Source organism: Cherax quadricarinatus, chromosome 57 (assembly GCF_038502225.1).
Source record: "Cherax quadricarinatus isolate ZL_2023a chromosome 57, ASM3850222v1, whole genome shotgun sequence".
In the NCBI taxonomy this organism is placed as follows: domain Eukaryota; kingdom Metazoa; phylum Arthropoda; class Malacostraca; order Decapoda; family Parastacidae; genus Cherax; species Cherax quadricarinatus.
The window spans coordinates 7,506,806-7,534,003 of record NC_091348.1 but is presented as its reverse complement, the minus strand read 5'-3'; the positions used below and the strand labels follow the sequence as shown (position 1 = coordinate 7,534,003).

The following is a 27,198-nucleotide window of genomic DNA, read 5'->3' as shown; positions in this document are numbered from 1 at the left end:
CTTCATATTGTTTTCTGCAGCCCACTGAAAGATTTGGTTGATGTCCGCCTGGAGCCTTGCAGTGTCTGCAATGGAAGACACTGTCATGCAGATTCGGGTGTCATCTGCAAAGGAAGACATGGTGCTGTGGCTGACATCCTTGTCTATGTCGGATATGAGGATGAGGAACAAGATGGGAGCTAGTACTGTGCCTTGTGGAACAGAGCTTTTCACCGTAGCTGCCTCGGACTTTACTCTGTTGACGACTACTCTCTGTGTTCTGTTAGTGAGGAAATTATAGATCCATCGACCGACTTTTCCTGTTATTCCTTTAGCGCGCATTTTGTGCGCTATTACGCCATGGTCACACTTGTCGAAGGCTTTTGCAAAGTCTGTATATATTACATCTGCATTCTTTTTGTCTTCTAGTGCATTTAGGACCTTGTCGTAGTGATCCAGTAGTTGAGACAGACAGGAGCGACCTGTTCTAAACCCATGTTGCCCTGGGTTGTGTAACTGATGGGTTTCTAGATGGGTGGTGATCTTGCTTCTTAGGACCCTTTCAAAGATTTTTATGATATGGGATGTTAGTGCTATTGGTCTGTAGTTCTTTGCTGTTGCTTTACTGCCCCCTTTGTGGAGTGGGGCTATGTCTGTTGTTTTTAGTAACTGTGGGACGACCCCCGTGTCCATGCTCCCTCTCCATAGGATGGAAAAGGCTCGTGATAGGGGCTTCTTGCAGTTCTTGATGAACACAGAGTTCCATGAGTCTGGCCCTGGGGCAGAGTGCATGGGCATGTCATTTATCGCCTGTTCGAAGTCATTTGGCGTCAGGATAACATCGGATAGGCTTGTGTTAATCAAATTTTGTGGCTCTCTCATAAAAAATTCATTTTGATCTTCGACTCTCAGTCTGGTTAGCGGCTTGCTAAAAACTGAGTCATATTGGGACTTGAGTAGCTCACTCATTTCCTTGCTGTCATCTGTGTAGGACCCATCTTGTTTAAGTAGGGGCCCAATACTGGACGTTGTTCTCGATTTTGATTTGGCATAGGAGAAGAAATACTTTGGGTTTCTTTCGATTTCATTTATGGCTTTTAGTTCTTCCCGCGATTCCTGACTCCTAAAGGATTCTTTTAGCTTAAGTTCGATGCTTGCTATTTCTCTGACCAGTGTCTCCCTGCGCATTTCAGATATATTGACCTCTTTTAGCCGCTCTGTTATTCTTTTCCGTCGCCTGTAAAGGGAGCGCCTGTCTCTTTCTATTTTACATCTACTCCTCCTTTTTCTTAGAGGAATAAGCCTTGTGCATACATCGAGTGCCACCGAGTTAATCTGTTCTAGGCATAAGTTTGGGTCTGTGTTGCTTAGTATATCTTCCCAGCTTATATCGGTTAGGACTTGGTTTACTTGGTCCCACTTTATGTTTTTGTTATTGAAGTTGAATTTGGTGAATGCTCCCTCGTGACTAGTCTCATTTTGTCGGTCTGGGGCTCCACGCATACATGTCTGAACCTCAATTATGTTGTGATCTGAGTATATTGTTTTTGATATGGTGACATTTCTTATCAGATCATCATTGTTAGTGAAGATGAGGTCTAGTGTATTCTCCAGTCTAGTAGGCTCTATTATTTGCTGGTTTAAATTGAATTTTGTGCAGAGATTTAAAAGCTCGTGTGAGTGTGAGTTTTCATCAGAGCTGCCTCCTGGTGTTATTACTGCAACAATATTATTTGCTATATTCCTCCATTTTAGGTGCCTTAAGTTGAAATCCCCCAGGAGCAAGATGTTGGGTGCAGGAGCTGGAAGATTTTCCAGACAGTGGTCAATTTTTAACAGCTGTTCCTGGAATTGCTGGGATGTTGCATCCGGAGGCTTGTAGACTACCACAATGACTAGGTTTTGGTTCTCGACCTTTACTGCTAAAACTTCCACTACGTCATTTGAGGCATTAAGCAGTTCTGTGCAAACAAGTGACTCTGCAATGTACAGGCCAACCCCCCCCTTTTGCCTGTTCACTCTGTCACATCTGTATAGGTTGTAACCTGGGATCCATATTTCGTTGTCCAAGTGATCCTTTATGTGGGTCTCAGTGAAAGCCGCGAACATTGCCTTTGCCTCTGCAAGCAGTCCACGGATGAAAGGTATTTTGTTGTTTGTTGCTGGCTTTAGACCCTGTATATTTGCAAAGAAGAATGTTATCGGACTGGTGGTATTGTTGGTACTGGGGGGGGATTTTTTTTCCGGCATTAGTATCTGTATCTATTGGTTTGGAGTGGAGGCCATCGACTGTGGTTCCACTCCAGGAATGACTGGATTTGGTGTACGATTTCTGCCATTTCCTGCCAGTTTTTTTTCCTTCCTGGCACTAAAAAACCTCTCCCTCTTGAGTGGCTGTGGCTACCCAGGTTTTCCCATGGCCTGGATGTTTTGTATCTTTTTGTCCCCTTTAGATGGTATGCCTGGCAATTTAAGTTATAGCACAGTCTTTCCTGTACTGAAGAGGTACACATTTCAGGGTGAAAAAGCTTACAGGAAGGGAGTTTGCATTTTCCTGTTGTCATATGGGCATGACATTTTCTAGGGTGGTCATAGTTGCATGTCCCATCTGTTTTTCCAGATTTCCCATGCCAGCAGATACCAAGTGCATAGTATGTGCACAGGCTTGGTTTCCGTTTGCCTTGGGTTTCTGTGACTGTATTCCCTGTTGGTGCATGTTTCCCTGTCTTATTCCTATCCTCCCTAGCACCAACAATGGAGCTCCCACCAGTTGTTTTTGGTAATTTATCCTCACTATTGCTATTGGAGTCCTCTTGTTTGCTATTTCCTGCGGTATTTCTAGTTTGCAATATTGGTTTTATCTTATCTTTGACTACACTTGTTTCCCTACTATGGCTCCTGTCCTCTATGAGGTCATTTATATGTATTCCTTCCTGCGTATAATTCCCGACTACCTGGACAAAATCTCCAGCTTCACCATTACTGTCTCCCAGGACAGTATCTCCAGCTTCACCATTTCTGTCTCCCAGGACAGCACCTCCAGCTTCACCATTACTGTCTCCCAGGACAGCACCTCCAGCTTCACCATTACTGTCTCCCAGGACAGCACCTCCAGCTTTACTATTACTGTCTCCCAGGACATCACCTCCAGCCTTACAGTTTGTGACTACATGGCCAGTATCAAGGGCAGTACCATTCAGCCCAGACTTTTTATGTTCCTATCTGTTGTAGAAAGCTTCCAGGTTTTCTATGAAAGCAGCTTTGATGTTATCCTCTTTTAATACCCTTGTGATTTTAGTCCACAGATTTTCCTCATTTGGGCATACCCAAAAACACTTCTCTGTTTTAATACTGCTTGTAGCTAGTTCTGGGATATCTGCACAAGGAGCATGACACCAATTTCCACAAAAATGACAATTTATCCATGTGGAAGCCCGTTTGTTTGACTGACCACAGACTACACACAGCTTCATAATGATTTGAATGGTTGATTTACTGCAATTCTACTAGCAACCTCTTGAATATTATATTAATAACCTTAAATGAAGCTCTAGCTATTTGTATTTCTGTTTCTAACTCTTTTTGTATATTGGACAGCTTACCGTCACGTTCCTGATTTTTAATGTTTGTGTTTATAAGGGCGCCTACAAACCCATCCGTTTACAGTCTGCTTTATTGTCCAACGAAACTGTTTGAAACCAGTCCCGGGTTCGGACCAGTCAAGGGTTCGGACCAGTCGATCTGCTCTGATCAGTGGGTCACTTATTTAAAACATACTGGTCGGTGATTTGAGCTAACACATGAAGGATCTACTGGAAATTATCTACCCGAGTAATATGTGATTTGACTGATACAAAAGTATAACTTGCGTGTTGAAGAGCCGGTGATATCTGGCAGCTCCTACAATGACGTACAGTCGACCTCTTTGTTTATCAATCGCTGTATCTGGCTTTTCTATTTTTGTTTTTTCCGTCTCCACCACAATAAATGCTATATTATCACTATAGTTGACTGGTGCAAATTTTGGAGGAAGGACGCTTTTTCTGTAGTAATAATTGCTTCTCGTTGTGTATATTGCGACCGCTGGTAACTACAGGTTATATGAAATTCACAGTAACGTCTCGTATTTCAAGAAAAAGAAACTAATGAAAGTCACTCCACTCCACTAAGTACCATTATAATACTGGTTAGTTGCTACTACAACACTGTATTCTGCTATTCACTGGTATCACTAGATTATATGCGAGTACACTAGCAGGCCAGGAAGATTATTAAAAACAGCTGACCTGTGGTAAGTTTCTGGCGACTTCTGGCACCTGCCTCTATAGGCTTATCACTTCATTTACAAATTCACCTGTTTTCAAATGACACTTTAGCCTTTATCATCAATATACTAGGGAGCCACTGTAGTATACACTATACACTATGTATACTCAATGCTTTCAGGGAGACTTTCTTTCCTCTGACACAAAGTTCAATTATTATTTTTTTCACACGGGAAACAGGCCTATGATTCCCCTCTGGCAGTAAACTCTGCTAGGTAATGCACACTAATTCTCCTTTTTTGACTCAGTATATAATGTTTTCCGCCCAAGATTGGTTCCAGGCGCTAGAGGGATGTATCGTATAGGATTGATGACACAAATTAAAGTTCTAGCACGTAAGAGCGACCGTGAAAACACCAGAAAACCGGGAGCACAACGAGGCACGCTGACAGTCACGTGGATAGGGTCAGAACATTTCAGAGATGGAACACAGCCATTAAGGGGTGACAACTGGAAGTTGAAAACTCAGATGAGTTACGGGGATGTTAGGAAGTATTTCTTCAGTCACAGAGTTGTCAGAAAGTGAACAATCTGGAATAACTGCTGCAGAATGATATAATGGAGGCAGGATCCATACATAGCTTTAAGAAGAGGCATGATGAAACTCATGGAGCAGGGAGAGGGTGGACCTAGTAGCAACCAGTGAAGAGGTGGGGCCAGGAGTTATGACTAGACCCCTGCAACCACAAACAGGTGAGCACACATACCACACACAGCACAACACTACACACACACACATCATTCTTCATAGGATACATTAAAATCTTAATTATTACTAATCAAAAGTTAAAAATTTATTATATAAAATACAGTATTTTAAAAATTCATTAAAAATATGTTTTCGTATTAAAAATGTATAATTCAGTGGAAATGCTTGAATGGTCACTGTAATGCTTCATAACAACAATATAACCCTTAGTTAATTTCTTGATTTGGCACTAAAAACTGTAGAAATGATTTTGAACTAAATAATAATGCAAATTAACTAACAATTAAGATTCTCATGAAAGAAACTGCCAAATTTACTCCCATTTATGGAATTTTCTTCTTAGGTGCAGCTGTGAAGAAATGAGAGATGGTCTTTTGCTTCTTAGCTTCTGAGGAGTTGTCTTCATTATTCAGCTTTTTCTTCTTATTCTTCATAAAAAACAATCAGTGATTTCACAAACATTAGAATATCAGTGAGAAAAGAATTTTTTTTTTTTTTTTCAACAAGTTGGCCGTCTCCCACCGAGGCAGGGTGGCCCAAAAAGAAAGAAAATCCCCAAAAAGAAAATACTTTCATCATCATTCAACACTTTCACCTCACTCACACATAATCACTGTTTTTGCAGAGGTGTTCAGAACACAACAGTTTAGAAGCATATACGTATAAAGATACACAACATATCCCTCCAAACTGCTAATATCCCAAAACCCCTCCCATTTCCAGGACTCAAGTCCGGCTATATAAAAATAACCGGTTTCCCTGAATCCCTTAACTAAATATTACCCTGCTCACACTCCAACAGATCGTCAAGTCCCAAATACCATTCGTTTCCATTCACTTCTATCGAAAACGCTCATGCACACCTGCTGGAAGTCCAAGCCCCTTGCCCACAAAACCTCCCTTACCCCTTCCTTCCAACCTTTTCGAGGACGACCCCTACCCCGCCTTCCTTCTCTTACAGATTTAAATGCTCTCCATGTCATTCTACTTTGATCCATTCTTTCTAAATGGCCAAACCACCTCAACAACCCCTCTTCAGCCCTCTGACTAATACTTTTATTAACTCCACACCTTCTCATAATTTCCACACTCCGAATTTTCTGCATAATATTTACACCACACATTGCCCGTAGACAGGACATCTCCACTGCCTCCAACCGCCTCCTCGCTGCTGCATTCACAACCCAAGCTTCACACCCATATAAGTGTGTTGGTACTACTATACTTTCATACATTCCCTTCTTTGCCTCCATAGATAACATTTTTTGACTCCACATATACCTCAACACACCACTCACCTTTTTTCCTTCATCAATTCTATGATTAACCTCATCCTTCATAAATCCATCCGCCGACACGTCAACTCCCAAGTATCTGAAAACATTCACTTCTTCCATACTCCTCCTCCCCAATTTGATACCCAATTTTTCTTTATCTAAATCATTTGATACCCTCATCACCTTGTGACCTAAGTGTAAGTAGAAGTAGCAAGACATACCTGTAATCTTGCATATTTATGAGACAGACAAAAGACACCAGCAATCCTACCATCATGTAAAACAATTACAGGCTTTTGTTTTACATTCACTTGGCAGGATGGTAGTACCTCCCTGGGTGGTTGCTGTCTATCAACCTACTACATAAAAAAAATATCTTGTCAAATATAACCTATTATGCCTACACTTTCTGTAATAAGAGAATATTAAGAATATTAATAAGTGCATTCAACTTGAGCATTAAAAATATTTCTAAACTATTTAATGGAAGCCCATAAGCTAAAACATAAAGTATCAAAGTATAGTGGTACCAACACTTTTATGTGGGTGTGAAGCATGGGTTGTGAATGTTGCAGTGAGGAGGAGGTTGGAGGCAGTGCAGATGTTGTGTCTGAGGGCAATGTGTGATATAAATATTATGCAGAGAATCTGTAGTTTGGAGATTAGGAGGAGGTGCAGAGTTACTAAAAGTATTAGCCAAAGGGCTAATGAGGGGTTGTTGAGGTGGTCTGGTTGTTTAGAGGATGGAGCAAAACAGGATAACTTGAATGAGGTATAAATCTGTAGCAGAGGGAAGGCGGGGTAAGGGTTATCCTTGGAAAGGTTTGCAGGTAAGGAATAAAGGAGGTTTTTTTATGCAAGGGACTTGGACATCCAGCAGGCATGTGTGAGCATGTTAGATTGGAGTGGAGACAAATGATTTTTGGGACTTGACGAGCTGTTGAAGTGTGAGGAAGGTAACATTTTGTGAAGGCATTCAGGAAAATTGGTTAGCTAATCTTGAGTCCTGGAGGTGGAAAGAACAGTGCCTGCACTCTGAAGGAGGGGTATGGATATTTGCTGTTTGGAGGGACACCTGAACTGTTATATCTACATACCTCTGGCAAGACAGTGATAGTGTGAATGATGGTGCAAGTTTCTTTTTCAGGTCACCCTACGTCTGTGGGAGATAGCCAGTGTATTAAAAAGAAAAAAAATTGCATAACTGAGCAAATGCTGGTGAATGTTTTCTTCTTTGGGGTCATCCTACCTTGGCAGGAAACAACCACTGAGTTAAGAAAAAAAATGAGAAATGTAGCTCCATATACAGCCTCTCCTCACTTAATAATGGAGTTACACTCCTAAGACCACGTCAGTAAATGAAGTTGTTGCTAAGTAAGTTGCATACTATAATGGTAGTGGGTTTGTGTCAACCATCTTTGATATTGTTTAAATGTCACCTTTGCACCATTTATAACATTTTTAGTATATTTTTAAATGCTCATACAGTAGTGTACTGTATATTGTAATAAACAGAATAGAGGAAATCAACTCTAATAATACATTATTTAGGTATGCATACTGGTCAGAGAGCCTGTCATAAGTCCGAGTCATCGGTAAACGAGCATGTTGCTAAGTGAGGAGAGGCTGTATGTGAAACTTGGGTTTCATTTCATACTGACTTTGCAGTTGGCTTACTGTCCTACCAAGCTTCATCAATCATTGGCAGGTAATGCTACAAAATACTTTTTTAGAAAGAAACTGGTTGATAAAGCAGTCAACAAGAAGTCCTTGAAGGCAGAGAAACCCTCGACACCAGCCAGAGGGATGTTCGAACAACACCACATATACTTCATAAACATTACTGATAATTCCATAATGACATGAATATAAATAAAAGAGAACCACTATGCTACAAAGACAAAAAACTAGTATCATTACACCATATTACAAGACCTCTTCAGTTGGAATAAGAAAAATATGAGATGGCCATGACTTCCATTGGTGTGATGGTGAATAGGTAGCACCTGACTTTGATTGATTTGGCCCAGAGTTTGAAATTCATTCTCACCTCTTACAATTCCACTAACAATCATTATTCTTCTTCTTTCAACAAACCAGCCGTATCCCACCGAGGCAGGGTGGCCCAAAAAGAAAAACGAAAATTTCTCTTTTTAAATTTAGTAATTTATACAGGAGAAGGGATTACTATCCCCTTGCTCCCAGCATTTTAGTCGCCTCTTACAACACGCATGGCTTACGGAGGAAGAAATCTGTTGCACTTCTCCATGGAGATAAGAGGAAATAAACAAGAACAAGAACTAGAAAGAAAATAGAAGAAAACCCAGAGGGATATGTTGTGTATCTTTATATGTGTATGCTTCTAAACTGTTGTATTCTGAGCACCTCTGCAAAAACAGTAATAATGTGCGAGTGTGGTGAAAGTGTTGAATGATGATGAAAGTATTTTCTTTTTGGGGATTTTCTTTCTTTTTTTTGGGTCACCCTGCCTTGGTGGGAGACGGCCGACTTGTTGAAAAAAAAAAAAAAATGTATGTGTAGTGTGACCTAAGTGTAAGCAGAAGTAGCAAGATGTACCTGAAATCTTGCATGTTTATGAGACAGAAAAAAGGATACCAGGAATCCTACTGTCATGTAAAACAATTACAGGCTTTCATTTTACACTCACTTGGCAGGACAGCAGTACATACCTCCCTGGGCGGTTGCTGTCTACCAACCTACTACCTATAAAATACTGTAATTATAATTATCAAATTTAAAAACCACTTTGGCACTGTTGAAATCTATATTGTGGTCCTAACCTTCTAATTGCAGAACACACCACTACGTATTTGGGGTGCCCATTTCATCATTCCTCTTATGTTCATACACATGCTTGCTCAAACCTATTCCTACTTCTCCTAGCCTATGTATAATTTTTCAGACAACGCTTCCAAAGAAGCAAATACAGTACATACCCTTATTACTGTTGTCATTGGGTTCAGTTTTGAACTTTTGACTGATAATCTGTCGATCACATTTTTTTTTTTGTATACCACATTTATGCCCACTCTATGGCATGTTTTATTTTTCTTTCTGCTTTTCACTACAGGGTTGCACTATGCATTTACCGAAGTCCTAAGATGTGTGATTCCGAGCTCTATGAAAAAAATCTGGCAGAATGTGATAATAAAATAAACCAGTGTGAATAATGTGGGTTCCTGAAAATGATACAGGTACGTATTTTAAGCTACACCTACCATCCGACTCACGACCTGCTCAACATATGACCACTTGACTTATGACCATGTCTTGTATGCCAAATTTCTGGGAAATAAATAGCTGTTTGTGCTGTACACAGTGTTTATCCTAAACCTTATAGTATAAAATACAGTACTAACAGCATAAAAAGTAAAGTAATAAATGAAATACCAAAATAAAACAATAAAATAAAGTCATTACAAAAACGTTAGTTTGATATTCAGTAGCAAGGTTCAACTTACGTCCATTTTGACTCATGACCGGTTGGTCGGAACCAAGCTCGGTCGTAAGTTGGATGGTACCTGTATTTCATCTACATGACTATAAGCTATAATCTTGCATAAGTTCTTACATCAATCATGTTGTAATTACTTATGCAACAACCCTTACTACACATATAAATAGAATTAGCTACATTAATGCTATGCTGGCAAATTATGTAATGTTTAACTAATCCCCAAACTCAGTAATACAATATTAAAATAGAAATACTCAAGGAATTATAGAGAGCTTCTTTACAAGCTGTTTTCAGGCAATGGTGTTACCACTCAGCCCAAGGCATTGTTATATGCTAATGAGATAAGAAAATAAATTCATTAACCCATAAACAGTCCAAACGTATATATACGTTTGGACTGTTTATGGGTTAATGTTTATGTAAAAAAAGTAAATCTTCTTTTTTTTTACATTTGAAAATGTGTAAAAAAAAAGGTAGATCTACTTTTGGAGCACTACACATGTGAATGTAGATCTGCTTGGACCGTTTACGGGTTAAATGACTCAAGAGGCATTAACTAAATGTGTGAGGAGATACTAGTTAAAAATTCTGATTTTTTTTTAACACACCAGCCATCTCCCACCAAGGCAGGGTGACCCAAAAATGAAACATTTTCACCATCATTCACTCTATCACTGTCTTGCCAGCGGCGTGATGATACAACAGTTCAGATGCCTCTGAAAACTGTAAATATCTCCACGCCTTTTTCGGAGTGCAGGCATTGTACTTCCCACCTCCAGGACTCACATCCAGCTAACCAAATTTTTCTTTTTTTTAACAAGTCGGCCGTCTCCCACCAAGGCAGGGTGACCCAAAAAGAAAGAAAATCCCCAAAAAGAAAATACTTTCATCATCATTCAACACTTTCACCTCACTCGCACATCGCTGTTTTTGCAGAGGTGCTCAGAATACAACAGTTTAGAAGCATATACGTATAAAGATACACAACATATCCCGCCAAACTGCCAATACCCTAAACCCCTCCTTTAAAGTGCAGGCATTGTACTTCCCATTTCTAGGACTCAAGACTGGCTATATAAAATAACCGGTTTCCCTGAATCCCTTCACTAAATATTACCCTGCTCACACTCCAACAGCTCGTCAGGTCCCTAATACCATTTGTCTCCATTCACTCCTATCTAACACGCTTACGCTTCCTGGAAGTCCAAGCCCCTTGCCCACAAAACTTCCTTTACCCCCTCCTTCCAACCTTTCTGAGGACGACCCCTACCCCTCCTTCCTTCCCCTACAGATTTATATGCTCTCCATGTCATTCTACTTTGATCCATTCTCTCTAAACGACGAAACCACCTCAACAGCCTCTCTTCAGCCCTCTGACTAATACTTTTATTAACTCCACACCTTCTCATAATTTCCACACTCCGAATTTTCTGCATAATATTTACACCACACATTGCCCGTAGACAGGGCATCTCCACTGCCTCTAACTGCCTCCTCGCTGCAGCATTTACAACCCAAGCTTCACACCCATATAAGAGTGTTGGTATTACTATACTTTCATACATTCCCTTCTTTGCCTCCATAGATAACATTTTTCGTCTCCACATATACCTCAATGCACCACTCACCTTTTTTCCTTCATCAATTCTATGATTAACCTCATCCTTCATAAATCCATCCACTTACACGTCAACTCCCAAATATCTGAAAACTTTCACTTTTTCCATACTCCTCCTCCCCAATTTGATATCCAATTTTTCTTTATCTAAATCAATTGATACCCTCATCACCTTACTCTTTTCTATGATCACTTTCAACTTTCTACCTTTACACACACTCCCAAATTCGTCCACTAACCTTCGCAGTTTTTCTTTAGAATCTCCCATAAGCACAGTATCATCAGCAAAAAAGTAACTGTCACTTCCCATTCTGTATTTGATTCCCCATAATTTAATCCCACCCCTCTCCCTAACACCCTAGCATTTACTTCTTTTATGACTCCATCTATAAATATATTAAACAACCATGGTGACATTACACATCCCTGTCTAAGACCTACTTTTACTGGGAAGTATTCTCCCTCTCTTCTACACACCCTAACCTGAGCCTCACTATCCTCATAACAACTCTTTACAGCATTTAGTAACTTACCACCTATTCCATATACTTGCAACATCTGCCACATCGATTCCCTATCCACGCTATCATATGCCTTTTCTAAATCAATAAATGCAATAAAAACTTCCCTACCTTTATCTAAATACTGTTCACATATATGCTTCAATGTAAATACTTGATCCACGTATCCTCTACCCACTCTAAAACCTCCTTGCTCATCCGCATTTCTACATTCTGTCTTACCTCTAATTCTTTCAATAATAACCCTACCATACACTTTTCCTGGTATATTCAGTAAACTTATTCCTCAGCCCTCTGTTGTCCAGAGGGCTGAGGAAGGGTTGTTGAGGTGGTTCGGACATGTAGAGAGAATGGAGCGAAACAGAATGACTTCAAGAGTGTATCAGTCTGTAGTGGAAGGAAGGCGGGGTAGGGGTCGGCCTAGGAAAGGTTGGAGGGAGGGGGTAAAGGAGGTTTTGTGTGCGAGGGGCTTGGACTTCCAGGAGGCATGCATGAGCGTGTTTGATAGGAGTGAATGGAGACAAATGGTTTTTAATACTTGACGTGCTGTTGGAGTGTGAGCAAAGTAACATTTATGAAGGGATTCAGGGAAACCGGCAGGCCGGACTTGAGTCCTGGAGATGGGAAGTACAGTGCCTGCACTCTGAAGGAGGGGTGTTAATGTTGCAGTTTAAAAACTGTAGTGTAAAGCACCCTTCTGGCAAGACAGTGATGGAGTGAATGATGGTGAAAGTTTTTCTTTTTCGGGCCACCCTGCCTTGGTGGGAATCGGCCAGTGTGATAATAAAAAAAAAAAAAAAAAAAAATTTTTAGAATCTCTTTTGTCCCCCTTCCATTTATATAAAGGGACTATACACACTCTCTGCCAATCCCTAGGTACCTTCCCCTCTTTCATATATTTATTAAACAAAAATGCCAACCACTCCAACGCTATATCCCCCCCTGCTTTTAACACTTCTGTCATGATCCCAACAGCTCCAGCTGCTTTACCCCTTTCATTCTACATAATGCCTCACGCACCTCCCCCACACTCACATCCTGATCTTCTTCACTCCTAAAAGATGGTATACCTCCCTGGCCTGTGCATGAAATTACCACCTCCCTTTCTTCATCGACATTTAAAAGCTCCTCAAAATATTCTCGCCATCTACCCAATACCTCCATCTCCTCATCTACTAACTCCCCTACTCTGTTTTTAACTGACAAATCCATTCGTTCTCTAGGCTTTCTTAACTTGTTTAACTCACTCCAAAAATTTTTCTTATTTTCATTAAAATTTCTTGACAGTGCCTCTCCCACTCTATCATCCACTCTCCTTTTGCACTCTCTCATCACTCTCTTCACCTTTCTTTTACTCTCCATATACTCTACTCTTCTTATAACACTTCTGCTTTGTAAAAACCTTTCATAAGCTACCTTTCTCTATTTTCTCACACTTTACTTCATCATTCCACCAATCACTCCTCTTTCCTCCTGCACCCACCCTCCTATAACCACCTATAAGTACCAACACTCTTATATGGGTGTGAAGCTTGGGTTGTAAATGCTGCAGCAAGGAGGCAGTTGGAGGCAGTGGAGATGTCCTGTCTAAGAGCAATGTGTGGGGTAAATATTATGCAGAAAATTTGGAGTGTGGAAATTAGGAGAAGGTGTGGAGTTTATAAAAGTATTAGTTAAGAGGGCTGAAGAGGGTTTGTTGAGGTGGTTTGGTCATTTAGAGAGAATGGATCAAAGTAGAATGACATGGAGAGCGTATAAATCTGTAGGGGAAGGAAGGTGGGGTAGGGGTCGTCCTCGAAAAGGTTGGAGGGAGGGGGTAAAGGAGGTGTTGTGGGCGAGGGGTTTGGAGTTCCAGCAAGCGTGCGTGAGCGTGTTAGATAGGAGTGAATGGAGACAAATGGTATATGGGACCTGACGATCTGTTGGAGTGTGAGCAGGGTAATATTTAGTGAAGGGATTCAGGGAAACCGGTTATTTTATATAATCGGACTTGAGTTCTGGAAATGGGAAGTACAATGCCTGCACTCTAAAGGAGGGGTTTGGGATATTGGCAGTTTGGAGGGATATGTTGTGTATCTTTATACGTATATGCTTCTAAACTGTTGTATTCTGAGCACCTCTGCAAAAGCAGTGATAATGTGTGAGTGTGGTGAAAGTGTTGAATGATGATGAATGTATTTTCTTTTTGGGGATTTTCTTTCTTTTTTGGGTCACCCTGCCTCGGTGGGAGACGGCCGACTTGTTGGAAAAAAAAAAAAAATAGACTATAATGGCACCAATATTTTTATTTGGGTGTGAGGAATGGGTTTAAATTTTACACTGAGGAGGAGACTGAAGGCAGTGAAGATGTCATGTTCGAGAGCAATTTTTTTTTTCAACACTCCGGCCGTCTCCCTCCGATGCAGGGTGATCCAAAAAAGGAAACACATTCACCATCACTCACACATGATCACTGTCTTAGCAGAGGTGCCCATATATGACAGTTTAGATGTCTCCAAACAACCAATATCCCAAATCCCTCTAGTGCAGGCATTGTATTTCCCACCTCCAGGACTCAAATATTACAGAGAGAGGTTACCAAAGGTATAATACAGAGGGCTGAGTTGTTGAGGTAGTTTGGTCATTTAGAGGATGAAGCAGTATAGGATGATCAATAGGCTGTCTCAAGAAGGATTGGAGAGATGGGGTACAGGGGGTTTTGAGTGCTAGGGGCTTGAGCATCTGGCAGGCTTTTCTGAGTACATTAGATTGGAGTGAGTTGAGAAATTTTATGGTTAATATATTGTTGGAGTGTGAGCAAGGTAACATTTATGAATAGGCTAAAGAAAACTAACAACTTGAATCCTGGAGGAGAGAAGTAGAGTGCCTGTACTCTGAAGGTGTGCAGATGCTGCAGTTCAGATCAAGGGTCATTTGAACTGTGATGTCTGTGTACTTCTTAAAAGACAGCTATTGAATGAGTGATAGTTATGTGCTTCATTTTATTGTCATCCTACCTCAGTGGAAGATGGCCATTGTGTTAAAAAAAGTTTTATAGTACATGTTATATTTATTGAATTTAAACTTTTTTCCTTGTCTACTAGAAAGTCAACCTAGCTAAACATTTATCATAAACTCACCGTACACTTTTGTTCTGAGATTTCCATGGATTTGAAGACCTGCACAAGAAGAATAAAATATTTTCATTCAGGCTTGCCTACTACGAAAATTTAAAATATTATTATTATATATGTCCAGGACACTCCTGAATAATTTTATATATGACTGTAACTCAGAGCTTTTGAAATAAAATATGGTGCTGTTTCTACATTTTTTAAAAATAAAATGACAGAAAAAGCACCTTTTTCATGGCAGTTGATGTAGCAGAGGCAAGGAATTCTTCTTTAGTCATCCACTGACCTCCTTGATATCTTGATGGCCAAGTCAACTTTTTCTCGCCACTCAGTGAGATCAGAAAGACCCTATGTAAAGAAGAAAAAATTACAACTCATTGGACACTAAATTAATTCACTGTTTATTACAGTACAGTATTTAGATAGTGAGACTCAGGTTAAGGTGTGTAGAAGAGAGGGAGACTACTTCCCAGTAAAAGTAGGTGTTAGACAGGGATGTGTAATGCCACCATGGTTGTTTAATATATTTATAGATGGGGTTGTAAAAGTAGTAAATGCTAGGGTGTTTGGGAGAGGGGTGGGATTAAATTATGAGGAATCAAATACAAAATGGGAAGTGACACAGTTACTTTTTGCTGATGATACTGTGCTTATGGGAGATTCTAAGCAAAAACTGCAAAGGTTAGTGGATGAATTTGGGAGTGTGTGTAAAGGTAGAAAGTTGAAAGTGAACATAGAAAAGAGTAAGGTGATGAGGGTATCAATGATTTAAATAAAGAAAAATTGGATATCAAATTGGGGAGGAGTAGTATGGAAGAAGTGAATGTTTTCAGATATTTTCAGATATTTTCACCTCACCCACACATAATCACTGTTTTTGCAGAGGTGCTCAGAACACAACAGCTTAGAAGCATATACCTATAAAGATACACAACATTATCCCTCCAAACTGCCAATATCCCAAACTCCTCCTTTAGAGTGCAGGCATTGTACTTCCCATTTCCAGGACTCAAGTCTGGCTATATAAAAATAACTGGTTTCCCTGAATCCCTTCACTAAATATTACCCTGCTCACACTCCAACAGATCGTCAGGTCCCAAATACCATTCGTCTCCATTTACTCCTATCTAACACGCTCACGCACGCTTGCTGGAAGTCCAAACCCCTCGCCCACAAAACCTCCTTTACCCCCTCCCTCCAACGTTTTCGAGGACGACCCCTACCCCACCTTCCTTTCCCTACAGATTTATACGCTCTCCATGTCATTCTACTTTGATCCACTCTCTCTAAATGACCAAACCACCTCAACAACCCCTCTTCAGCCCTCTGACTAATACTTTTATTAACTCCACACCTTCTCCTAATTTCCACAATCCAAATTTTCTGCATAATATTTACACCACACATTGCCCGTAGACAGGACATCTCCACTGCCTCTAACTGCCTCCTCGCTGCAGCATTTACAACCCAAGCTTCACACCCATATAAGAGTGTTGGTACTACTATACTTTCATACATTCCCTTCTTTGCCTCCATAGATAACGTTTTTTGTCTCCAAATATACCTCAACGCACCATTCACCTTTTTTTCCCTCATCAATTCTATGATTAACCTCATCCTTCATAAATCCATCCACTGACACGTCAACTCCCAAGTATCTGAAAACATTCACTTCTTCCATACTCCTCCTCCCCAATTTGATATCCAATTTTTCTTTATCTAAATCATTTGATACCCTCATCACCTTACTCTTTTCTATGTTCACTTTCAACTTTCTACCTTTACACACACTCACAAACTCATCCACTAACCTTTGCAATTTTTGTTTAGAATCTCCCATAAGCACAGTAACATCAGCAAAATGCAACTGTGTCAATTACCATTTTGTATTTGATTCCCCATAATTTAATCCCACCCCTCTCCCGAACACCCTAGCATTTATTTCTTTTACAACCCCATCTATAAATATATTAAACAACCATGGTGACATTACACATCCCTGTCTAAGACCTACTTTTACTGGGAAGTAGTCTCCCTCTCTTCTACACACCCTAACCTGAGCCTCACTATCCTCATGAAAACTCTTCACAGCATTTAGTAACTTACCACCCATTCCATATACAGTTGACCCCCGGTTAACGATATTTTTTCATTCCAGAAGTATGTTCAGGTGCCAGTACTGACTGAATTTGTTCCCATAAGGAATATTGTGAAGTAGATTAGTCCATTTCAGACCCCCAAACATACACGTACAAACGCACTTATATAAATACACTTACATAATTGGTCGCATTGGGAGGTGATCGTTATGCGGGGCTCCACTGTACTTGCAACATCTGCCACATTGATCCCCTATCCACTCTATCATATGCCTTTTCTAAATCCATAAATGCAATAAAAACTTCCCTACCTTTATCTAAATACTGTTCACATATATGCCTCAATGTAAACACTTGATCTACACATCCCCTACCCACTCTGAAACCTCCTTCCTCGTACGCAATCCTACGTTCTGTCTTACCTCTAATTCTTTCAATTATAACCCTACCGTACACTTTTCCTGGTATACTCAGTAAACTTATTCCTCTATAATTTTTACCATCTCTTTTGTCCCCCTTCCCTTTATATAAAGGGACTATACATGCTCTCTGCCAATCCCTAGGTACCTTCCCCTCTTTCATACATTTATTAAACAAAAGTATCAGCCACTCCAACACTATATCCCTCCCTGCTTTTAACATTTCTGTCATGATCCCATCAGTTCCAGCTGCTTTATCCCCTTTCATTCTATGTAATGCCTCATGCACCTCCCCCACACTCACATCCTGTTCTTCTTCACTCCTAAAAGATGGTATACCTCCTTGGCCAGTGCATGAAATTACCGCTTCCTTTTCTTCGTCAACATTTAAAATGTCCTCAAAATATTCTCGCCATCTACCCAAAACCTCCATCTCCCCATCTACTAACTCCCTTACTCTGTTTTTAACTGACAAATCCATTCGTTCTCTAGTCTTTCTTAACTTGTTTAACTCACTCCAAAATTTTTTCTTATTTTCATTAAAATTTCTTGACAGTGCCTCTCCCACTCTATCATCTGCTCTCCTTTTGCACTCTCTCACCACTCTCTTCACCTTTCTTTTACTCTCCATATACTCTACTCTTCTTATAACACTTTTACTGTGTAAAAACCTCTCATAAGCTAACTTTTTCTCTTTTATCACGCCCTTTACTTCATCATTCCACCAATCACTCCTCATTCCTCCTGCACCCACTCTCCTATAACCACAAACTTCTGCCCCACATTCTAATATTGCATTTTTAAAACTATTCCAACCCTCTTCAACCCCCCCACTACTCATACTTGCACCAGCCCACCTTTTTGCCAATAGTTGCTTGTATCTCACCCGAACTTCCTCCTCCCTTAGTTTATACACTTTCACCTCCCTCTTGCTTGTTGTTGCCATTTTCCTCTTTTCCCATCTACCTCTTAGTCTAACTGTAGCTACAACTAAATAATGATCCGATATATCAGTTGCCCCTCTATAAACGTGTACATCCTGGAGCCTACCCATCAACCTTTTATCCACCAATACATAATCTAAGAAACTACTCTCATTACGTGCTATATCATACCTTGTATATTTATCCTCTTCTTCATAAAATATGTATTACTTATTACCAAACCTCTTTCACACATAGCTCAATTAAAGGCTCCCCATTTTCATTTACCCCTGGCACCCCAAATTTACCTACTACTGCTCCCTCTACAACATTTTTGCCCACTTTAGCACTGAAATCCCCAACCACCATTACTCTCACACTTGGTTCAAAACTCCCCATGCATTCACTCAACATTTCCCAAAATCTCTCTCTCTCCTCTACATTTCTCTCTTCTCCAGGTGTATATATGCTTACTATAACCCACTTTTCACATCCAACCTTTATTTTACTCCACATAATCCTTGAATTAATACATTTGTAGTCCCTTTTTCCTGCCGTAACTTATCCTTCAACATTATTGCTGCTCCTTTAGCTCTAACTCTATTTGAAACCCCTGACCTAATCCCATTTATTCCTCTCCACTGAAATTCTCCCACCCCCTTCAGCTTTGTTTCACTTAAAGCCAGGACATCTAGCTTCTCATTCATAACATCCACAATAATCTCTTTATTATCATTTGCACAACATCCACACACATTCAGACTTCCCACTTTGACAATTTTCCTCTTCTTATTCTTTTTAATAATTTATTACAGGAAAAGGGGTTACTAGCCCATTGTTCCCGGCATTTTAGCTGACTTTTACAACACGCATGGCTTACGGAGGAAAGATTCTTATTCCACTTCCCCATGGATATAAAAGGAAAAGTAATAAGGTCAAGAACTATTAAGAATAAAATCAAAGAAAACTCAGTTGAGTGTGTATAAATAAACATGTACATGTATGTGTAATGTGACCTAAGTGTAGGTAGAAGTAGCAAGACGTACCTGTAATCTTGCATATTTATGAGACAGACAAAAGACACCAGCAATCCTACCATCATGTAAAACAATTACAGTGGAACCTCAAAAATCAAACTTAATCCGTTCCAGGAGCTAGTTCTAAATTCGAAAAGTCTGAAATTCGAAGCAATATTTCCCATAAGAAATAATGGAAATACAATTAATCCATTCCAGAAACCCAAAAATATTCACACAAAAAATACATTTTATAGAGATTAATTAAAGTTTTACATACAACAAATACTATTGTTTTTAATTATGTATAGTAATACATATAAAATAACATTTTTACTTACCTTTATTGAAGATTGGTGATGGCATCTGGAAGATAGGGAGGAGGAGAGAGGGAGTTGGGGTTAGTGTTTGGAAGGAGAATCCCTCTCCATGAGGACTTCAGGTAAAGCCCTCTCTGGGGTTACTTCCCTTCTCTGTCTTTTAATGCCACTAGGACCAGCTTGAGAGTCACCGGACCCCTGTCTCACAAAATAACTGTAAACAGTCCTCTGTTTCTGGTGCCTCTTTAACATTTCCCTAAAATGGGACATGGTTCTGTCACTGAACTTGTTGCAAAGATGGCTTGTTTCAGCTTGCTCAGGGTGGTACTTCTGCACAAACATTTGGACATCATTCCACTTGGCACAAATCTCCTTAATCTTTGAAGAAGGCGCCTCATCCACTCCCTATATTAACACCTTTCGCAACATTAGCTTCCTTGATTTGTTCTTTCTTTGACAGGATAGAACCAATGGTCGACTTGTTTTTCCCATACATCCTGGCAAGCTCAACAAGTCTCACACCACTCTCATACTTCTGTATTATTTCCTTCTTCACATCTATGGTGTTTCTCACTTTCTTTACCACAGGGGTACCACTAGCAAGTTTCTTTGGGCCCATGGCAGCTTATTTCACAGTCCCACAAGCACTAAACACAATGAAATAATCGTAAAATGCATGAATGAGAGTGCAGGTTAGTGTCCACTCAAGCATAAACAAAGCTAGACTGCTCACGGCGCCTGCGCGGGGACGCGGACAGAGTGGGCGGCAGACAGGTCCCGTACCCGGCGGTCCGAAAATAGGGGTGCGTTCGATAATAGGGACACAGTTTGTCCAAAAAAATGATCCTATTTTCAAAACATTCGATATATGATACGTTTGATTTTTGAGGTTCCACTGTACAGGCTTTCGTTTCACACTCACTTAGCAGGACGGTAGTACCCCCTGGATGGCTGCTGTCTACCAACCTACTACCTATAAAAACACATAGATATGATAAATATGAGTGGGAACAGCTGAGTAGGATATTCAATAGTACAGGTAGCTTTAAGTAATAGATAAGACACATACGAGTTGAGATGGCTGAGAACAACCTGCCAAGTATGGGGTTAAAATGACATTTAAAGTTTTCTCTCTAAATTGTTAGTTGGTTGTAGAATGTGAACAGCATTCAAATTCAAATTTTTATTTCTTATTGTGGTAGAAAAATAATGCAGTTTGCGTGTAAAAAAAATATTGGTAGGCACAAAAGAAAGTCACTAGTATGCAAAAACTGCTTAAGAGTTAGACAGACTATTAAGCGGCTTTCTTATGCAGTTTTGAACATCTATGAGAAAACATTTTCTTACTTGTATGTCTGCCTAATATGTGAGAAAATATGGATAACATCAGAAACAAAAGTTCTCGAAGAAGCAGCAGTGTGTGGTAGAGAAAACTGGCTCACTAGTTCCTCAGTCACATCTTTGTCTTGAGCACCATTTTCTGACAAGGCTATGCTAGGAAACTCCCATAAATTGGCTAACAAACCTGTAAATATAAATGAAGTGCTTCTCAGTAGTAACAATGGTATAATGATGAGACTGATGAAGAAAATGCTTCTTTTTTTTCGGGTCACCCTACCTCAGTGTTATAAAATAATATTAAATATGTCGTTAAAATAATTTCCATTTAACTATACATAGTCAAGTAGCTTCATGTTCTAGTTTTTGTCTGCCCAAAATGCCCTGCATAATCAAGGGTTTTTTAAAATGTATAAAATAAATAAACTAATGTCCTGTATAAATTTCTAAACATAAAAAGAAACACTTTTGCTTTTCTTTTTTTAGGTCACCCTGCCTTGGTGGAAGATGGCTGGTGTGTTTAAAAGGGTATAAAACATAAATTAATTAATTTACAAATTAATATTGGTGTACAATGAAATGTCCAGGAATAAGAGAGTTTTAACAGGTTTTACCAGCATTTTAACAGAATTTAACCTAATAATTTTATCAGGTAGATTTAATCAGGGCCACCGGGATATTTAGAACTCCCTCCCAAGCTCTGCCTGTTAAGGCATAACCTTGCTTAGGACACTGTCTGTACTTGTGTTTAATTGCAGAAAAGTGACAAAATTAAAATCCGAGTGTCATACCTGTTCTGGGTCGCTGAACCAAGAGCATTTTGTCAATTTTATTTCGCAGAATTATCACAGCTGATGATTCCTGTCTTGACTGAGTTTTCTGAGCCTTGCGGGGATAATTCTGAACACCAAGGCTGCAAATATTTTCATAGTGAAGGCACTGTCAAAAAATTCTGTTTAACACTTTTACACCAGATAAACTGTTTTCTCAGCCACACAGAGATTTGTTACTGAAATCTTCCCATTCAGAATGGGAAATACTTACATACCTAACTACACAAGCAACTTTCAAACTACCTACTCACCCAACCCAAAAGCAGAGCATCACTTCAGGAATACAACAAAGTTACTTACCAAAGAAAGCCTTTTGTAGGCAACAATTCTCTGAAAGGCTCACCTTACCTGGAATTTACCTGAAGAGGGTTTTGGGGGTCAATGCTCCCACAGCCTGGTCTGAGACCAGGCCTCATGGTGGATCAGGGTCTGACCAACCAAGCTGTTACTGCTGGCTGCATGCAAGCTGACGTACGAACCACAACCCGGTTGGTCAGGTACTGACTTTAGGTGCCTGTCCAGTGCCTTCTTGAAGACAGCCAGGGGTCTACTGGTAATCCCCCTTAGGTATGCTGGGAGGCAACTGAACAGTCTTGGGCCCCGGACACTTCATGTGTTGTCTCTCAATGTACTATTGGAGCCCCTGCTTTTCATCAGGGGAATGTTACATCTCCTGCCAAGTCTTTTGCTTTCATAGGGAGTGATTTTCGTGTGGAGGTTTGGTGCCAATCCCTCCAGGACCTTCCAAGTGTATATTATCACGTATCTCTCTCGCCTGTGTTCGAGGGAATACAGATCAAGGACCTTCAACCATTCCCAGTAGTTTAGGTGCCTTATCGTACTTACGTGCCGTGAAAGTTCTTCGTACACTCTCCAGGTCTGCAATGCTGCCAGCCCTGAAGGGGGCCATTAGTGTACAGCAGTATTCCAGCCTAAAGAGCACAAGCGATTTGAAGAGAATCATCATGGGCTTGGCGTCCCTAGTTTTGAAGGGTCTCATTATCCATCCTATCATTTTCCTAGCACATGAGGTAGATACAGTGTTATGGTCTTTGCTTAGTGTCTTGTTTTACTTAATTTGGCAAGCGTTTGTCATTCTAACTTTAACATCTAATTTTACCAACTCAGCCACTTCTTACAAAGGCAAGATGATTGAAAGAAGGAAGCATATTCACCATCACTCAATAAATAACTGTCTTGCCAGAAGTTTTTGGATATCACAATTTCAAATGACCTTCTGAACTGTAGCATTCCCTTCCACCCATCCTTGACAGAGCAGAATCTGTACTACCAAGTACTATTACAAGTGATATGATGCCCAGTTACCCATCAATGGTTAAAAAGTTCAGGGGTGATTTTATAAGTTTTAGATTTTAGATTTTTGGTCTGACTCGGACCATTTACAAGTCAGATGCTGCGGGTGTATGGTATAGAAGGTAGGTTACTGAAAGCAGTGAAGAGTTTTTACGAGGACAGTGAGTCTCAAGTTAGAGTATGTAGGAGAGAGGGAGATTATTTCCCAGTAAAAGTAGGCCTTAGACAAGGATGTGTGATGTCACCGTGGTTGTTCAATATATTTATAGATGGGGTTGTAAGAGAAGTGAATGCGAGGGTCTTGGCAAGATGTGTGGAATTAAAAGATTAAGAATCAAACACAAAGTGGGAGTTGTCACAGTTGCTCTTTGCTGATGACACTGTGCTTTTGGGAGATTCTGAAGAGAAGTTGGAGAGGTTGGTGGATGAATTTGGTAGGGTATGTAAAAGAAGAAAATTGAAAGTGAATATAGGAAAGAGTAAGGTTATGAGTATAACAAAAAGATTAGGTGACGAAAGATTGGATATCAGATTGGAGGGAAAGAGTATGGAGGAGGTGAATGTATTCAGATATTTAGGAGTCGATGTGTCAGCAGATGGGTCTATGAAGGATGAGGTGAATCATAGAACTGATGAGGGGAAAAGGGTGAGTGGTGCACTTAGGAGTCTGTGGAGACAAAGAACTTTGTCCGTGGAAGCAAAGAGGGGAATGTATGAGAGTATAGTTGTAGTAACACTCTTGCATGGGTGTCAAGCAAGGGTGATGAATGTTGCAATGAGGAGAAGGCTGGAGGCAGTGATGTCATGTCTGAGGGCAATGTGTGGTGTGAACATAATGCAGAGAATTCGTAGTTTGGAAATTAGGAGGTGTGGGATTACCAAAACTATTATCCAGAGGGCTGAGGAGGGGTTGTTGAGATGGTTTGGACATGAAGAGAGAATGGAATAAAACAGAATGACTTCAAGAGGGAAGGTGGGGTAGGGGTTGGCCTAGGAAGGGTTGGAGGGAGGGGGTAAAGAAGGGTTTGTGTGCAAGCGGCTTGGACTTCCAGCAAGCGTGTGCGAGCGTATTTGATAGGAGTGAATCGAGACAAATGGTTTTTAATACTTGACGTGCTGTTGGAGAGTGAGCAAAGTAACATTTATGAAGGGATTCAGGGAAACCGGCAGGCCAGACTTGAGTCCTGGAGATGGGAAGTACAGTGTCTACACTCTGAAGGAGTGTTAATGTTGCAGTTTTATAACTGTAGTGTAAAGCACCCCTCTGGCAAGACAGTGAGGGAGTGAATGATGAAAGTTTTTCTGTTTTGGGCCACCCTGCCTTGGTGGGAATCGGCCGATGTGTTAATAAAAAAAAGAATACTAACTAATGTTAGTGTGACTTATAAATGGTCCAAGTAGGACAGAAACATCACCATAAGCTTCTCTCTCCTCTGTGTGGTTTATTTGCGTAATGCAGTTATATTATTACAAACTTTTTCTCTTCTCTTTTGGATTTTTTTAACATGTCGGCCATCTCCCACCAAGGCAGGGTGACCCAAAAAGAAAGAAAAATCCAAAAAGAAAGAGAAAACTTCCATCATTCAACACTTTCAACATCACTCATACATAATCACTGTCTTTGCAGAGGCACTCAGATACAACAGTTTACATGTCCCTCCAAACTGCCAATATCCCAAACCCCTCCTTTAAAGTGCAGGCATTGTACTTCCCACTTCCAGGGGAAGTGGGAAGTACTTCCAAGTTCAGCTAACCTGTTTCCCCAAATCCCTTCACAAAATATTACCCTGCTCACACTCCAACAGCTCATCAGGTTCCAAAAACCATTCATCTCCATTCCCTCCTATCTAACGTGCTCATGCATGCTTGCTGGATGTCCAAGCCTCCTCAACCCCAAAAACCTCCTTTACCCCCTCCCTCTCTCTTTTGGATATCCTACATATATAATACATCTTAAGGCTTACATACACCGAAAAACCACTCTATAAAAGATGAGGAAAATGTGAATAATAAGGACTTTCTGCATACACACCTCAATGTTGCCCATCGTTGTACAAACATTGTATTGTGCTGAAATAAAGAATTTTTGATCTTTAAGAGAAAATAAAAATTCAACAAACAAGATTTTTTTTAAATAAGCTGTAAACATAAATATTTAAAAGTAACATAAGAAAAAAGCTACTTTCTCACCTCACATCCCAGTCCTCCTTTCGCAGGCACAGATCACAATCAGCCACTGCAGTAGAAACAAATGGAGAGTTATTTCAACTTGAGATATAAAAGTTTATTAGTACCCTTAAATTAAACTAAAATGCTATCTTTAACAATATCCTACAAGTAAAATTCAACCTCATACATGCTGGTAAATACAAGGTATATTTTTATAACACAAACATTTTATGCAACAGAAGAAGCCATAAGACTATTTATGATTTATTTTCCAAAATCAAAATTTTTAATGGATGTTTCATTTGGATAAGCATGGTACAACCCAGGCAAGGTACAACTATACAAAATTTTAAAAGAAAATATTAAATTTTACATGATATAATTAAAATAGAAGCACAGAGGGGTAGACACAGGAAACATTAAAATCTCAATAAACATGTAGATGAAATAATAAATTAAAAAAAAATTATACTGAACAATAACACATATATACCATATTTCATGGCTCATTAGATGCATTTTTTTTCCATAAAATGTCTCCAAAAACCACTTTGCGTCCTATAAACTAAAGGTCAGTGACGGGAGCTATAAGTTTGGGGTGTGGGGTGGGCTGTAGCTCTCCCAGTTATGTCCGATGCCGAGCCATTGAAACTAAAACAAGTCTCATAAGCCGCAAAATATGGTAAATCCTGTCATTTCTTTAACCCCTATCACACACACCCCCTCCCTCCCTGTATGACCCATACAATTTAGTGTTTGATAAAATAATAGTTTAAGGGAGCAAGGGGCTAGTAACCCCTTCTCCTATAAAAATTACTACATATAAAAAGAAAAACTTGTTTTTTTAAGGTCACCCTGCCTCAGTGGGAGATGGCTGGTGTTAAAAAAAGCCAGGTTTAATTTTTATAAAATAAAGAGAACTTCAATTAACCCTTTGATTGTTGCAACCCCAAATCCTGAGGTGTCTCCTGGTGTCCCAAAAAAAAAAAAAAAAAAAAAAAAAAAAAAAAAAAAAAAAAAAAAAAAAAAAAAAAAAAAATTCTTATGAAATGAAAGAGATTGTAATGACACCAAAAGAATGAAATTTGATGGAAAGCTGAAGGAATTACGCTCTTGCAAAGTTAGCGACCTCGGCGATATTTATGAATCATCAATTTCACCCACTTTAAGCCCTATTTTTGGCTAATTCCATTGCTCCATTTGACCAAACTCATAGCTATTTCTTTAGAAGTCCATTTTTTTTCTATCGAATGAGTACAAGAAACTGCCTATTTACTGATTTCAACTACCCAATAACGTGGTCAGAAATTTGCAATTTGGCCAATTTCACGAAAATTAAAAAATATGACAATTTCGAAATAGGGTCCAGAATGAACAATGCAGACATTCCTGGCTCTAAAATAACATTTTCTTTGTTCATCAGTTCATTGTTCATCTCTTGCTTTCCATTTTGAATTTTTATTCAAACAAAAAATAGAAGATTTATTGTTATGCAGACTACTGCAATATTGTAATAACTGTACAAATAATGTCAACCCATTCATGACTGCATATTTAGAATGGCTACTTGGACATTTATTGGAAAATGACATCATCTGTTTACTTTTGAACATCGTCAAAAATCAAACATTTCCCCTACTTTGAGCTCCATTTCAAGGTTCTTTTCATAGTAAAACCAATCAAAATCACCTCTATTTCTATAATATGTTTTCCATTCTATCAAATGAGACCAAGAAAATGAGAATAC

The 27,198-nt window shown here is 39.6% G+C and overlaps 1 protein-coding gene across 6 annotated transcripts in view; it reads right to left on the bottom strand.

Annotated features, from left to right (window-relative positions):
* Positions 1-5,073: 5,073 nt before the first annotated feature.
* The window catches only part of LOC128693383 (adenine DNA glycosylase-like), an 85,886-nt gene continuing 63,761 nt past the window's right edge, over positions 5,074-27,198 (bottom strand). For 5 of the 6 annotated variants that reach the window (XM_070097324.1, XM_070097325.1, XM_070097327.1 and 2 more), the window contains 6 exons: positions 25,473-25,518; positions 21,927-22,048; positions 21,145-21,322; positions 15,248-15,368; positions 15,027-15,065; positions 5,074-5,441 (listed from right to left, as the gene is read on the bottom strand). In XM_070097324.1, coding sequence (XP_069953425.1) covers positions 5,337-5,441; positions 15,027-15,065; positions 15,248-15,368; positions 21,145-21,322; positions 21,927-22,048; positions 25,473-25,518 — 611 coding nt within the window. In that variant the 3' untranslated portion in view covers positions 5,074-5,336. The remainder of the gene's footprint in view (positions 5,442-15,026; positions 15,066-15,247; positions 15,369-21,144; positions 21,323-21,926; positions 22,049-25,472; positions 25,519-27,198) is intronic. The other variant, XM_070097328.1, reaches the window with a different exon arrangement.